The sequence below is a fragment of the Wasmannia auropunctata genome, unplaced genomic scaffold, assembly GCF_000956235.1.
Source record: "Wasmannia auropunctata unplaced genomic scaffold, wasmannia.A_1.0 LD336001.1, whole genome shotgun sequence".
In the NCBI taxonomy this organism is placed as follows: Eukaryota; Metazoa; Arthropoda; class Insecta; order Hymenoptera; family Formicidae; genus Wasmannia; species Wasmannia auropunctata.
The window spans coordinates 1,106,913-1,123,315 of record NW_012026889.1 but is presented as its reverse complement, the minus strand read 5'-3'; the positions used below and the strand labels follow the sequence as shown (position 1 = coordinate 1,123,315).

The 16,403-nt window shown below is 43.3% G+C and overlaps 1 protein-coding gene across 3 annotated transcripts in view; it reads right to left on the bottom strand.

Moving 5' to 3' along the window:
- LOC105453244 overlaps nt 1-13,964 on the bottom strand; it is a 33,846-nt gene extending 19,882 nt beyond the window's left edge. For 2 of the 3 annotated variants that reach the window (XM_011695032.1, XM_011695033.1), the window contains exon 1: nt 13,037-13,236. Coding sequence is in view for 1 of the 3 variants with exons in the window: in XM_011695034.1 (XP_011693336.1) it covers nt 13,753-13,784 (32 nt within the window). In the remaining 2 variants the exon portion in view is untranslated. Of the gene's footprint in view, nt 1-13,036; nt 13,237-13,752 lie in introns of those variants that run through there. The other variant, XM_011695034.1, reaches the window with a different exon arrangement.
- Nucleotides 13,965-16,403: the final 2,439 nt, after the last annotated feature.

The following is a 16,403-nucleotide window of genomic DNA, read 5'->3' as shown; positions in this document are numbered from 1 at the left end:
TATATATATACACACATACATACATATGGATTTATACTTCTTTTTATATACCTTAATAGTATAATCAATACGCTTTTCTTGGCGCGATTTTAAAACGTTTCATAATCATGTATTGTGGAGTTTAAAATACTTTTTTATATAATAATAAAAATTAGTCACATAAATATATATTATACATTATTGGAGTGATATTTATTCATACATATATGTGCAAAATATATTACATTCACATTAATTCAATGAAAAGCATGATGCCTGCATAAATAATTATTGAACCAACATAATTACATTTATAGCCGTTTGCTATAAACGTAATGTGTAGCAGGTGATTGTACCGTACGCCAAAATTGTTGCAATCCGTGTTTAGTTAACACAAATAGGTACCATGCATTAATATTGTTCGTATAAAAAACATCCTCAAAAATCATAGGATCAAATAAATAAAATATAATGAGTAGAATATTTAGCTGTAATTTCCAAAAAGGTATTATATAAATTTTTTATCAAGCAACTTAGTTTAAATTTTAATTTCTCTGACATAGCGTCGCAGATAAATAATAAAAATACGATGTTTAAAGACAATTTCTGATGCAAAAAGAAGTTTGATTGCAAAGAATTAAAAATACAACTATTCTTTGTGCTAGAGTTATATATATATATATATATATATATATATATATGTGTACGTTTAAACTAATTAACTTTGATTCAATCACATAATTGGATTTTGATTAATAATTTCTTTATGTTATATCCGTCCTTTGACGAATTATAATCGATATGATTATAGTATAATTTATTAGATGCATTGTTCTTTTTACGTATGCAACTTGGAAGACAATAAATTGGACTTCGTCACTACATTGTGATATTAATTCTTTAATTAATAATTTATTTCTTAAAGGTATGATAATTGTATCTAAAATTAGGAACTTTTAAGTGCGCTGATTTCACGAGTTTAATATGATTTGACAAAGATGAGAATAAAATGGTGAATCACAGATATTATTCATCAGGAAATGACTCTCATAGTGAAATTCCCCGAGTAACATAAAAACACATTTAAAATAAGGAACTTTTCCGCTTCTCTACGTCGCTCTCACGGCTTGGACGCAATTTTTAGAGGCGGGGGCAGAAAAACCACGGATACCGTGTTAACGACCGTTACTCGCTTGAAAATCGGCGCGTGGAAATTGCGCGAATAATGCACCGTCGCCGGAACGAGCACAGGTGTGGCTCGCTTGGGCGGCAAGAAGCACGTCATGTCGGTTCGTCCGGCAAAAATTCTATCGAGGAGAGAAAAAAAAAGTACCGAGAAATGTCGAGACAATTCGACGCGTGCGTTATTTCTATGTGGGAATCACGAAAGAAAAGAAAAGATGGAACAATGATCCGAGTGTGCCTTGACAGCGACGTACTTCGTTAAGCAGAACGAAGAAGAACGTTGAGACAGAGAAGCGTCGCGGAGACGCTTCTTCGGAGTCGTTACAGAATGCAATGTGCACAAACGATGGCCTCAATTGCGACCGTTTGAACCGTTCACCAGCTGATCGCCTATTAGTAAGAAGGCAGAGTGCGGGTAAAGGCAGAGTATTCGCTGGATTAGAAAGTACAGATCTCATCCAACGAAATAGCTCGCTAAATCTAGCAGCATCCGAATGCTTCTGGAAGAGATCGACCTTATCTTTCTTTCTCTCTCTTTCTCCTTCTTATCAGCGTCGTACTCTCATCGATTCTCGTGGATCTACGATTTATCTTAAGGACACCGTGATTAATCCTAGTCGTCTGAAATATTTTCGCTGCTTCATTCCAACGGATTCCCATTAATTCAACCCCGTTTCGTACATATCTTATTTTTCATATTCAACACATAACATTCCTACACTAAGATAAAACGCAAAGATAGTTATAATAGCATATCCGCATCTGCAAAAGAACTACATGCGACTACGAGATTTATTTATCGCATACTCGGAGCAAAAGTCCACCGTGATTTTTCATAGCATCCAAGAGAATACTAAGAGAATATCAATACTAATTTAATGATTTAAATGCATATACATATCTCTACAGTATTTCGTTATTAAAGGGAGAGATATATTGTTAGCAAGTAATATCAGTATTATTACGTGCGTGATAAATGATTCTCCAAGCTCGAACTTTCTATAATTTAACTTATAGCAACGAAACGCAATATCCTGCACATCTATACGATCGCAAAGGAACTAGAATCTCTCTCGATTTCGGTCTTTGTCCTCGCACGGAGATTCACAGAAAGTATATCCTTCGGGCACGCGAGCTCTCGCACGCGACTAGAGCTCACTTTCTCTCGACCTGATTGTCGCGTTAGATCGCTACCGCGCGCGTTTTTTATTCGCGGCCAAGCAGTCGCTTCGTGGTTGGTCGATCCTGTGCACGCCCGATCGGTTCCTTTATCACGTCACGTCGAAGCGGCCAGCCCCAGCCCGTAGTGCAATGACCGGTTAAGTGATTCGACTAACGTTTTCTAAGTGGCGGCTCGCAAAGAGAGGCGCTCGCCTTTCCTCCGCTAACTCCTCCTTTTCTTACTCCTGTCCACCTTGATCCTGCCAATCAAGTTACTCCTTCCCTTTCTCTCTCACGTGATGTCCTTGCACCTCGGAATTTTCATAAGTTCATGATACACCGATCATCACCGCTGAGCCCCACTTTGGTCAAGTACCGTCACCGCGATTCAGATGTAAATCACCACGGTGCCGTCGACTAAGAAGATTGTTATACGAATCTGTTGTCTGACTCTGGAGGACATGTCGCCAACGGGGGATAACGATGAACCGCTGAATTATCGTGGATAAAGGAATTGAATTCAAATGGTGGACGTTCCTCTCTCGGTCGGCTCCCTTTAAATTCTTTTTTACACGTCGCGCCGGTAACACCTCGTCAATTCTGTGTGTATTGCACGATCGATTATTCGCGATGCGATGTGAGTTAATAAATCTTCCATTCAGATCTGAACAGGCAGTAAACCGTCCGCCGAGGCGACGTGCCGGGATCAAGGGTACGACATTCCGGTGTCTACGGCAGCGTCGGTTCTCTCGTCAGCGGCATCGTCTTTCTCTCGGATGCAGCGCTCGGATGACGATGATTAATCGCCTTAGTCACCGTGCCGATCGAACATTCGCGAGAATCCGACGGATTTAAAAGAGACAGTTGCCGGGTTTTATTCCATCGACGTTACTATGTATAGTACAGTTGTATAGTAGAGTCTTCTGTTTAACGACACGCACAGCCGTATATCTCGATTGTCGTCATAAGCGATAATGCGTTATCTTAAATTCCACAAAGTAATTTTTTTTTTATCGAATTTTCGACTGTGATCGAATTTTAAAATTCAATCACAAATTTACTGGCTCGAATGGTGTCATTAACACTAATCTTGCTTGCACTTCCAAATTCGGTTATCGAGAGTTTCTTCAGATAATCTAGAACATTGTTCTATTTTAAATTCTGAAATCGGAGCACTGGGATAAAAGTTTCATGATATCTTCACAGCCTGGTTTACTGGGGTGTTATCGCTGACGCTGCGAAATCTTGCTTACGCCGCCCGATTTAGCAATTGCTTAAAATAATCTAGGACGGCATTGTTCTATTTTAAATCCTGAAGTCCGTGCGTTTCGAGATAAAATTGATACATTGCAGGCCGTTGGGAGTGCGAGAGTCTGGCAATACTCGGTTGGTATTCTCTCGAGTGTCGTGATTTGCGTTCACCGGTGAGATTCGTCGCGCGGGGATATCTTCGTGGTGCCAAATGATGCCGGTCCGAGTCTGGAAAAGTCGCGCGCCGCGCTTTTGACGCGAACAAACCCGAGCTGTACTTTTCTCGCACTTGCTCCGGGGACCAGCGGGAGCTTTTTGTCTTGCGAGTCTGTCCCGCGACGAGCGTCGTGACGCCTCAACTGGAAGCTGGCCACTTCTGCGCTTGGGTTTATATTTAAACGGCGGAGCGCTGCCGGCCACGTCGACGTCGACGTCGACGTCGACGCATCGTCTTTCCCAATGCGTCGGCCGGACGTTGAGAAAAGAGAGAAAGGGAAATGAAAGAAAGAGAATGTGCGCCGGGGAAAAGAACACGTTGAGAGAAATACCAGACTGAAAGGAAAAAAATCTCTGCGCTTTCGCGAAGCGAGATACGTGATATGTTGGCGCACGTGAAATATTCAGACGATGTTTAAAAGAGAAATATTATTCGAGAGGGAAGGAACTGCGAGTTTCGAGAATTCGTATACAAATGTATAGAGCGTACGAATGAAAGGGGCAAGATAGTTGCATAATAATTCTCGGGAGAGATGTCACGCTTATCATCTTGAGAGACATTTTCCTCTGTTTATTTGTACTTGCTAACAATTTTCTAGCTACAGAGTTTCGACTTTTATAAATGCGCGATTAAGTTACTCCTTTTGGCTGTCGTGTGAGGTGATTTTTTCGGGATTCTGTTACACATTCCTCACGGCGTTTTGGCACAATACACGGTTTCACGCGCACACATGCAGACGGCGCAGAGTGAGAAACGTCAGAAAATTCGTGCTAATAAAAGAACGTATAAACATCGATACCGCGGTATCGCGGACCTCCCGCGTTGGCACGTATTTATCCGACACTTTAAACGGGACCACGCCATTAGAGGAGTTCGCACATGGTGAACGAACGATTTGACGCGAGGACAGCGAGACGGTACAAAGCTGTCTCTGCAATTGACGAAACGCATACACGAATATTAATTACCGTCGCGATTAATCGTTTAATTAATAAAATACGAATTGGTAACAGATAACGATCATTATTCTCTATTTAATTCGAAATGGAATCCTTCTTAACGAAATTTTAATTTAATTTAGCCGTATAGATAACGCGTGTTTGTGATAACATCAAAAAATTGAAAATTTACTAAAGCCCGACCATGTAAAAGCGAAATAAATCAAAGATTCCGTAGTCAAAGCTAAAATGTCACGTTTCAATTTCGAAATAACCTGTGTCTCAAATATTCCAATTAAATTATTTCGCTGCAACTCGAACCTCTCGATGTTTCATCGTGCATGAATACTCGCGTATATAATAATCAGTCCTGCAAATACAGGTTGCGTACACTGAATTCAATCAGCGCTTGCATACGAATTAGTCCTTACGTACGCCGGACAGTTCGTGCACAGGTACACGTTAGACTTCGATCGATAAATATTATAGGCGAGACCGGCGGTATCCGCCCGCTGCCTTCAACTCGTCACGCTCGCGATGCGTTTCTCGCCGAGGAAAGGAAATCCCGAAGGGGGTATCTCGCAGGTCTGGAATGTTCGGCGTTTCAGGGCACGCCGTTCGAATCCTCGCGAGAGAACATATCCTCTGTCTGTTTTTTGTTCTTCTCTCTACCCGTCTGCCCACGCGCTTGAACTACCTACCACCCGCGAAAGAGATAAAAGGAGACGCGAAGGGGGGGGGGGAGAGGGAAACGAAGGAGCAGGCGGAGATCTAGGCTGAACGAAGGAGGCAAAAAGAAGGAGGGAACCAAATACGAGGTCGAGGAAGAGGAGAGGAAGCGTGATATATGGAGAAAGGGACGGTCGGCGCGCATTTGTGTGTTGTGTGTGTACGAGGGCGAACATCTCGCCGATATCAGGATGTAGGGTTTTGGGGGAACGCCCAAAGGGTCATCACCCTTTATTGGCGAACCCTTCTCCTCCTCGCTTATGTGCATGCCGTGTTTCTACCTTCCTCCCCTCGATCCCTCCCCCGCGTCCCCCTATCTTCTCTTTTGCCGGACGGTCCCCACTCCATCTTCCTCATGCTCCAACGGTGCACCCCTGCGACGCGCGCTTTTACTCCCTGGCGCGTCTCCAGAGACGAAGAAATACGATTCGCCCCGCGAGAAAATGGCGTAATTATATACGAGGGCGGGTGGAAGAAGAAGAACGTAAATCACAACGGCGTGGAAGCAACGGGGCGTGCGAGGCTTGGGCGAGGAGTCTCGCATCCGCCGAAAACGCGGTTCGGAAAGGGGTTTCGAGAACCGCTTCCTTCCCTCGGAATCGCGGGAGAGGATGAAAAGTCTCGAGGATACTGAGTCGTCGGGGGACACGCGGTTATTCGACCGTCCGCCCTTCTTCGCAACAGTGGCAGGGATTATTTTTCATTCGTTTTGTTTTGAAAGTCGCTTGCATGCTCCTAGGAAGCAGGAAACGGGGGAACAGGAACGAATCTCTAATTTATCGAGGCTATATACCGGTCTCGAGTCTCGCTAAGGAAATTTCCAACCTTCAGTCATCCCGTTTTCATAATCGTAAGCGAGTGTTGCTGCGTCACGGACGACTATCTGCGGTGCAAGGTTCAATATCCTCCTCATTACGATGGCGTCACTTCAGAAGGGAACCGCTCGCGTGACTCGCTTCTTGATAACGTGACTGACAACCGATTCGAGCCCCGCGGATCATACCACGACGATATGGGTGCAATAAGTTCGCGGCATGATGTCGCCGTCTCCAGGTGTATAACGCGACGTAGCATAAATTTTAGTCACGATCACTGTTTACCAGTCATCATTTAAGTAACGAAACGACAAAAGTTGATAACGAACAGGATACGATAATAGGATACTACGAAAAAATAAATCGTAATATAATTATTACTAAATGTGACAATCAGAAATAAAATAAAAAGCACAGAGAAAAATATACATAGATAAAAATGTGAGAAAGATAAGTCGTGGGTATTTATATGCATTACATATTCAAATTTAATAAAATTAAAAAGAGAGAAACGCAAGCTACACAAGATGCGAAAGTTTCTCGGTTAGAAAGCTGTTAAAGTGTCAAGAGAGCTAATGCAGCCAAACGTAGGATTATTACTAGCATCCGCTTCAAAGAAACGCGACGTATTTTTTATAGAATCGGAACGAGAATAAAGATGCAAATCACAATGCAATCTCGGTTGCACCGAACGGATCTTTAGCGTTGATGAAGCTCCCGCGAATAATTGCTTCTTCGCGGTTGGCGCAAGCGGCGATAAAATTTGCCACGGGATAAATGGCTTTTAATATTAATCTACGACCACTAATAACGGGCTGCGCGCCGCGAGGCGTTAACGCAAAATTGCAAATCGCATCGCGCACGGTCTTATTTATTGTTATAAACCGACGTTTGTACTCGCAAATCGGCCGTTCGGCCTTGTAATTACGAATTTGCGTAACGGAACAATCAATATGCATGGGTTTTCTGACCGCTAGATATCGCCATATTCGTGAGAATTGATAGTTGTAAAGCTTCGGTGGAAATATACGTTCATTAGCAAATCTGATCATTTTAAATAAAAAATTTATGTACGTGTATATTAAACGTACAAAGGCTAATAATAAATACTAAATATTTTAACTGAAATATGAACCATTTTTTTCCGCTGCAAATTCTATTTACTGCGAAAACATTTCAAAGAAACTTGTTAAGAAATATTCGTTAAATCATTTCGACGTTGGAAAGCCTTCTGCTTTTTAATTTTTTCTTTATTTTTAGTTATTCCACGTATACAGTTGCCTGCTGCAAACGGTATTCGTAATTAACATGCGACGACTTAATTAGACGTGTATTTCTTCGATTTGTTCTTTCTTCCGTGGGGAAGCAAAGAAGAACTGCACTGATCGTAATGAAAATCCCAACTTTTCCCGTTTCCGCGCCGCTGGGAGGCTGCAGCTCGCTATAATTAACGGGACGGTAAAATTTTGTTGAAATTTCCTTCTTATTTTCACGGCAGGAGCCTTCTCAAGTTGGCGGATTCGACGTCGGAAACAGCGGAAAAAACTTGTGCCGCAAGTGCCGGCGGAGGGGGCTCCCACATCTCGTAATTAGCGAGCGGCATTCTCAATTATTCTAATGAGTATAATGACGTCACGAGGCTGCACTGAAAATCCCGGGGTATAATCGACCGTAAATATTACCGCGTCGCGTCGACGCGACTCCTTCCTCTGCCTCTCCATTTCTTCCTCTTTCTTCCGACGTCGCGGCGTCGTGAAATCTTTTGAAATATCTGGGTCCTTTCACGACAATTTCTCTTCGCCACGAGACCGCGTCGCGTGGTCGCCCCGCTTATAAAAGAAAAACCTCACCTGTCGTAATCTTACGGCAGTATGATTGTTTCAGGGCACACAAATTGTTGACACACGCAAGTGTATGTGGATACATTTTTAACGTGTCCACTTTAACGTGACTTCAAAAGTCGTCGCACGGATGCAGCGAGCGCGGTAATAACGCGGTCGTTATTCCTGATATGCAAAATAGAAGTAAATGTAGAATGCGGGTTACGAGATTAACGATGCCCGGCGAGCGAGTGGGGAGCGCAAAAATCATAAATTATGTATGATAACGCGGTTTAGTTTAACGATATAATAGTCTCACCTATCTTATCATGCGTTTATTTTCGCGCATTTATAACTCTTATAATTGTTATTATTATATCAATTCCACTAACTTGAAATTCGTAAAACGTGACACATAAAGCGCATATTAATGAAACATTTAACAAATGTCGAATATCACTAAAAAATATATTTATATTAATAATTTTTGACAAATGTATTTTCCTTTAATAATTAACAATTGATGAAATATTTAGAAATTATATTGGACTATTAGAGTAAATAAATTTTTTAAATGTTGATTTATTTTCCGAGCAAAAAAAATATATTTGCTGACTAAAACATAAAATTTTCAAATTTTTATAATTTTACTTTTATTTAAAAAAAAATTAATAATAATATCATCAGATATATGTTACTAAATATTTGCATTGTAAGTTGTGCAATTTTTAACATTTTTCGAATAATAATTTGAAAAAAAACTTTAGTCTGCACTTTTAGGAAAAATAAATGAAACATTCATAAAAAAAGTGCCACGAAAATGTATTAAAATACTTTTCGATTTCAGCGATAATCGCATACTATATGAACGAAAGTTACGTTCACGCAACTTGGTCCGATGTTAAAGAATTTCGCACAGCTCGACGTAAATACGTATCCCCTCATGTTATGTTGCTATCGTCGAGCCAACGAGAGGGATACGACGAGACCGAAGGGAGAGCTAAACAAGCACCCGTCGCCCTCCACGCGATGGTCGAGTAGACGTCGAGGGTGTCGTGACGGGGTTGTATGAGGGTGAGAAAGGTTAACGCGATCTCTTGTGCGAGGGTGTACGGAATATTGATTCACTCCGGTGTTAGGAGTCTTTTAGTCCCGTAGATGTACGTGTCCGAGAAAGGGATACGTGTACGCACACACGTACACAGGGTGTTGCGATCATCGGGAAAATATATTAAAAAAGTCATTATCTTACAAGAAATAAGGAAAAGAAAGAGATAGACTCTTGTAAAAGATTAATGCTTGCCAGTTTTTAATTTACAACCCTTGATTACTTTTAAATACTTGTTGAATGGTTTTCAAGACGTAAACCGCTTAAAAAATTGCCAACATTTTATTACTTTTTAAACGTTTAATTTTATATATTTAAGCACTTGATGTTTAAATTTTGGATTAAATTTCTATAAAGGCATGAATTAATTGTAATCAACTGAAAACTAAATTGAAAGACTTTTCGTTGATAATTAAAAAAATTAATTTTTTAAATAACTTCTTACTAGACCATTCTTACTAGAATTATTTACTCCATTCTTAAAATATTTACTTATCTAATTTTTTGTAGAAAACATTTAAAGAACATTTTTTAATGACATTTATAATTTATTACAGATGCTAAATATCCTAATAATTATCTGACTTTCAGAAGACAAAAAGAAGAGCCTACTTTTATTTGAAAAATGCTAAATTAATATTAAAAGACAAAATTATTTATAAGGGCGCCGAACAATTTTATTAAGAAAAATGTTTTTGTGGTAACGAGATGCCGTGTGAGGGTCATACATGGAACGTACAGCGACGACGAAGTATCGCCTTTCTGTTGCCAACCGTGCATCGATCCAACGAGCGACCAAGTTTCCTCTTGATATACCAAGAAGCCCCTCTCTCTCTTTCTCTCTTTCTCTCTCTTTCTTTCACGATGTGCCCGTTTCGCCAGTGGCTTCCTTTCCGAAAATATTCGTGGAAAATGCATAGCGCGGAGAGAACACAGGAATATAGAAACGATTGCGCGCGAAGATCGGCTATTGTTGCTAGACGTAAATGTATTCGATGTCGAGTGCTATTTCCATGCCGATCGAAATGTACTCGTTCGATGCATAGATGAGCAAGACGAAAGGCTTTAACCCTTTGAAGCTCAATAGTTCCGGCTCGAAAATCCTTTTGAAGCTTATATTCTAGCGCAGCCTTAAGTATATTCTACCTCGAAGCTTATATTCTACCTCGTCATTGAACTTTTCAAAAAGTAATTTCGGAGCGAAATCATTTGGATTTTGAAGGATCACGGGATATTTGTTTACCAAGTTATCCTTAATCATGTACGCTCATAAAAATCTACTTTGCCACGCGCGACGCGTGGTCGGAAAAAAACAAAAGAGAAAATATTCAGGCAGGTCTTGAAAGAGAGAAGAACATTTTCAGCGAAGATTCGATAGTAGTGCTCGTTAAAATTAAAATTAAATTTTGAAAAATTAAGAAATTTTCGAATTTAAACAAAAATAAAAAACTTCGCATTTATCATTTATTAATATACTCGTAAGCTTAAATTTGAATAATAAATTTTCTCTTTCTGGGACGTTTGTTGCCAAGATATTTAATAGTTAAATAGCTAAAGTCGATTAAATTAGGAGTGATCTAATAAAATAGTTTAGTCAAACACGTATCTGTATATTTTGAGGTACCTTAAATATGTTCGAAGAAAGAGAGAGAGAAAGAGAGAGAGACACGATCTTAAATTTTCTATAACGTCGCTATGAAATACGCAGAAATATATGTGGCACGTAATGGAATATGCACTAAAGGAAATGTATACATAGTGGTTATATGGCGCCACGAAATAGCAGAGACACATTTCGTAAACCGAGTGCACTTTTTACGAAGCACTTTCCGTACTTCACTTGAGAATCCTTCTCCTATAAAAATGTTTCAAGCGAAAACGTATGGATGAATTATCTACTTCAATATTACATTTGTACTTATAATTATTATATTTATTCAAATGCGATACTATATTTATTCATTCGCGATTGGCACATTTTTTTGCATACTCTGCATTTCGAGTTTTAACTACAACACTTTACACTTTCGTGTTTTAACTTGAATATCATATGAATATATATCAATATTATATCGACAGAGATACAGTCACAATGTATGACAAAATTAATTCACGGTTTCACAAAAATATTTGATTTTAACGCTCTACATATTTTCGGATTTCATAATTAAAAAATAAAGTATAATTTGTTGACAGTGTGTGTTTTATCATCAGCGCATTACATTTAATAAAATCAAAATTTGTAGCATTACTTTTATTTATTTTATCTTTACTTCCATTTGTCTCTTTCCTACCAATTGTGCACACGCAGCTTCTTAAAGAAAACAAGGTACGACTTCTCATCGATTTTCTGCGAAAGAGGCTCGGGCAAATACCGCGTGAACAAATCCTCGTTTACACGTCAGCTGCTGCCGTGTGTGTTGACGTTTGCCTTGTGCCAGAACTCGTGGAATCGGCGTTTCTCCGTTTCGTTCTAATTTATTGTCAAGTGCAGCGTGGCGGCCGTGAGTCACACGCCGTCGACGAGGATAAGGGAACGAGCGAGAACGTGAGAGAGAGAGAGAGAGAGAGAAAGAGATAGAGAAAAGATCGGGACGGACGTTCACGCACATTGTTGCTACGCTGCGACGAGCCGTGCGTCTGTGCGTGAGCGTGAGCGCCGCCGGACAACGCCGTAAACAAAACGTGCCTCTTAGCGAGGGAGCCCGGCGAGTGCAACGACCTGCGCCATTGTGACGTAGCTTTCGGATCAGCTGACGGCGCGGGACGACGTTTGCTTATCGCGCGCTCGCGTTTATTCGATCTACGACATTTTCGCCTCTCGAACGGAAACGCTTACGTTACTCAAGATCGTGCTCCGTGTATCGCAAGAAGGCTTCAAATGTCAAGATTTCTTTGCTCCGTTGTAGGAAATATGTGTCGAGGACTGTTGCGTAAGGTTATACGAGAGACTCTAGCGGACTTTAATCGAATGCGTAGTAAATATTTTGAAGATCATTAGGCTCTTTTATATCTTTTTTACGTAAATCACAGTCTCTGCGGAAAATATTTCGGAAAGAGAGAGAGGGAGAAGAGAATATAAAAAAAGGACGTGCGATTAACGCAAGCTCGTGAGCTAATACAGTTCATGTGAAATTTTTCTTTTGAGCATTCGTTGATGTTGTTAGTAATACTATTAATGCAATCGAGATACTATTCGACAAACGATCTACTGTATTTCTAGTAAAGATGTGCAGGTAAAGCCAGAGATATAGTTTTTTTTATAATTGCGTCTTTTTATTATTTTAGATTTTCATAATAAACGCTGCGAAATAGATGTCACAGAAGAGTGAGAACGCTTTTCTATGACACGCTTTTCTATGACAATTACGAAAGAATATCAAGCAACTCCCTTGCCGACGAGAAGTTGCTCAACGAGATCACGCATCACGTCATCATATACGCTGCTCTGATTTTCGCGAGCGAACGTAAGAGATCGGCGATAATGCGCGCCTCTGCGAGTGTTGTAACATAACGTCTGCATTGTGCGAACGCTGGGAACGTTGGGTTAGGTTACGTCCTCGCGCGCCGCGGCGCGACTCCGTGTGTCGCAAGACTGCACTGCACACGACTGCGGTCGCGCTTTCACCCTCGTCGCGCTTGCTCAACGGTGCGCGTTTAATTGGGGAAGTTAGGCGGGGCGCGTTATCGTTATCTCGCCTTCTCGATTTTTATCATCACATACACCATCCTCCCTCCCCCGCCCCGTGCAAGCCGCGCGTTTCTCTTCCGCGTCGCGTTCAGCCGGCTCCGCGCATCGATTCGAGCGCGCGTTCGTGACATTGATCCCTTACCTTCGCTTACTCCGGATCGCGCCCGGAACGGGCGTCCCGTTCCTGCGTCCTTTCCCTCGTCGTCCCTTCCTATCGCCGCGCTGTGGATTTTTAAATGCCTCCGGCGACACTCTCGCTGCGAGGGTCCTACCCAAACATGGGAATGCGTCTCGTCGGGCACCTGGAGAGACGCGATGACACAATCTTCCACCATGAGAGGGGGAGAGAGAGAGAGAGATGGCCGTCCGACGATGAATCCGCTCGCCTCGTCTCCGACAGCTGACAGCCGAATTCGAGCCGTTTCCAGCCCTCGTATTTTGTTTCCCTTTGTCATGACAGCGTACTGTCGGGAGCGAGCGACGAGGGGCGAGCGTAGACGGCCGTACGTGCATTCACGTTATATGTATATATACGCGTATCTATAGAGACAGACCGCCGATCGAGCGAGCGGGCCGAGACGGAGTAGATGACGGAAATCACTGTACGCGATAACCAGAATTCGGCGCGGGTCGCCGGTGCACACTCGGGCGACGACGATGACACGTGCGATACGAAGCTGCGCGCACGACACCGGGTAAAAATAAACCCTGCACCGGGGAACGAAAATTTGCGCGACGACGAACGGCGGACGATGGCGATGGCCCGGGGTGCGCGCACACGGCCGACCCCAACGACGCACTCTGGCACTCCTCGCCCCGGCGGCCGTCGGCGGCCGCGCCGGCGGCGCGGATACTCACATGACGAGACGCGAGACGATCGACGATATCATATTAGCGGGTCCTGCGGCACGACGGGACGCGCGCGAACGGCTAGAAACGAGCGGACTAAATGCGGACGGCCGTCGGTACCACCGCCGCTCACAGGTCGGCCATGTTGAACTGGCAGCTGGCTCGCCGCTGCTGCGCGGGTGACGTCACGGCGTGTTTTCGTCACGTGACGCGCCAGGTCTGTATACATATGCGCGAGCGTGGCATAGCTCGCCTTCATCCGGCGCCGATTTAATTCGATATCTGTTATATTATCTGTTAGGTACGACAGAGGTGTGTTGAATCGATCAGAAAAACAAATTCCTACGTTCGTTTATTCTTCGTTATTCATTGTTATGAGAAGAAAGATATCATTTGGCCTCTAGAACTCGCATTGTTTAGAGTTAAGTATGTTTCGGAAATGTTTCAGTAATAATGAATAAATTATAGTTAGCAATCTCTTCGGAAGTATCAAGTTCACTTAATCACGTTAATGAATGAATTCAAATCAAAATTTATTGTTGAATATATTAGCATTTTGTATGTGATGTATATCTCAGTATGAATAATTAAAGTGTTTTGCGTTACGCGATAATTCATGATCCGCTGAAGTTTTCCCAAACATTTTACCTGCTCCAAAAATTGCGACCGTAAAACGTCCTTTCGGTTTACCGCCAACCGCGTAAACACACAAATTCTCTAGCCACCAAGGGACGGCAGAAAAAGAAAACTAAAAAGTAGGTTAAGAAAAGAAAGAAAAAGAACAAGAAATTCCCATCAGCGAAACGGTTTCTGGTATGCCACAAGCGGCCAAATAAACACTTACGATAAAAAAGAAAGAATTGTTGAAATCTCGATAATTATATGTATATGGAAAACTTTTGCCTACCGAAATATGAAAAAAAAATTTCCTGATAAATGTGCTTATATTTTCACAAATTTTTGTACTGAAGAAAAATAATATCGCAACGTATTAATGAAAGAACTTGATTTTACATCTCATAAATTAAAATCTTTATACGATGTATCAGTAATGCTTACAAAATTTATATAATTTAGTAAACTTGTGAAAGCAATTTACTTGCAAAAGGCATAAAAAATTTAATCAATTTAATTTCACTAAATACTGATAAAAATAATATGTGCTTTTCACTTAAAATACATTTTTATTTCAAAGGAGAGAGAACGAGAGGGATATAATCAAGTAATACCAAAATTTATCATTGTCTCCTGGCGAGAGAAACAAAAACACGTGTTTTTACGGGAAGTATTCTCTTATCGGCCGGGGAAGGAGGGGAAGGAGTAGGGATCGCCCGAGAAAACCAGGGCTTACACGCAGCGTGCTCCGTCGATGCGTGTGTACAGCGCGGAACGTGGATACGCGTGACACGAGTACGCCGTGTGCGTGTCGCGCGCACGACAGGAGTAGAGGCAAAGGCGGCAGTTCTCCCCAGGCGCCCTTCTTACTCTCTCTCTCTCTCTCTCTCTCTCTCTCTCTACTCTCTCTCTTCGCCCGCACCAACGTGTGTCTTCCCTTTCCTCTCATGCGCCACCCGCGCGCGCGACCCCACGCGCCTCGCGGTCGGTACTACAGCCCTAAGCATTCCCTTCCCGCTTCTCCCCCCCCCCCCCCGAGTCGACCCAACGACGCTCTCGTGCGATGGATAGCAGCAAAGTGAAGCGAGACACGCCGCGCCGCACCGCGCCGCGGCAGTCGGCACTCCACACTCCGTAGCGAGGGGAAGAGGGAAGAGAAACTGGAGGGAAGTAGGGAGAACAGAGAGAGAAAGAGAGAGAGAGAGTGAGAGCGCGCTCGCCTCGCTCACGGCGGGGTGGGAGCGGATCGTGCAACGGCGGGAGGAGGTTAGCCAGACGGGTGGGAGTGAGCGCGCGCGCGCGAGGGGGGGAGGGCGTACGGGCCGCGGGAAGGAGCCGTGCCTCCCTGCCGTCCGCCCGCAGTGCGCGCTACGCGATATCACTGATCGGTCATGTGTGTGTCACTCTCACGTTCACACTGGTACCGTTCGGAGTACTTCGTTACCGCGCTGGTGGTGTTGCCACCGCTGCTGCCGTTACCGTCCACCGCCGCGTAGTCCGCGCGGTGCCCGAAAAGTGCTTATACACACCCGGTGCGCGGCTCCCGGAAGTCGAAAGTGTTGTGCCCGGTCGATCTTGCTCGCGCCGCGGACGTCAAAACACTGCAGAGTGTGCTCGCGGTGACGGAGAAAGGGAGGAGAAAGAACGCGCGGAGCGACACTCCTTCTTTCTCTTCCCCTCGCGCGTCGCGTCGAACGATCAGGACGTCGGCGCCAGGATAATATCGTCGCTAAATACGAAAATAAGAGAAGGAAGCGCACAGGTGGAGACGCGCGCGGTCTCTCCTGTCGCCGTAGGGACGCGCGCGCGCGCGCGCGCCGGGAGAGCAGTGGGAAAACATCGTGAAGTTAGGCGCGAACGGCGATCACGCCGGACAGAGAGGAAGAAAGGAGGGAGAGAGATTGTTTCAAGTGTTGCGCGAGGCGAAGTCTCGTGGCCGTTTTCACGCAAATAAGCGTCTCGCGCGCGTCCAGACGTGCAAAACAGGAGCAAGGAGTGGCTGCGGCGTGTTGTTCGTGAGGCGAGACAGAGAGAGAGAGAGAGAG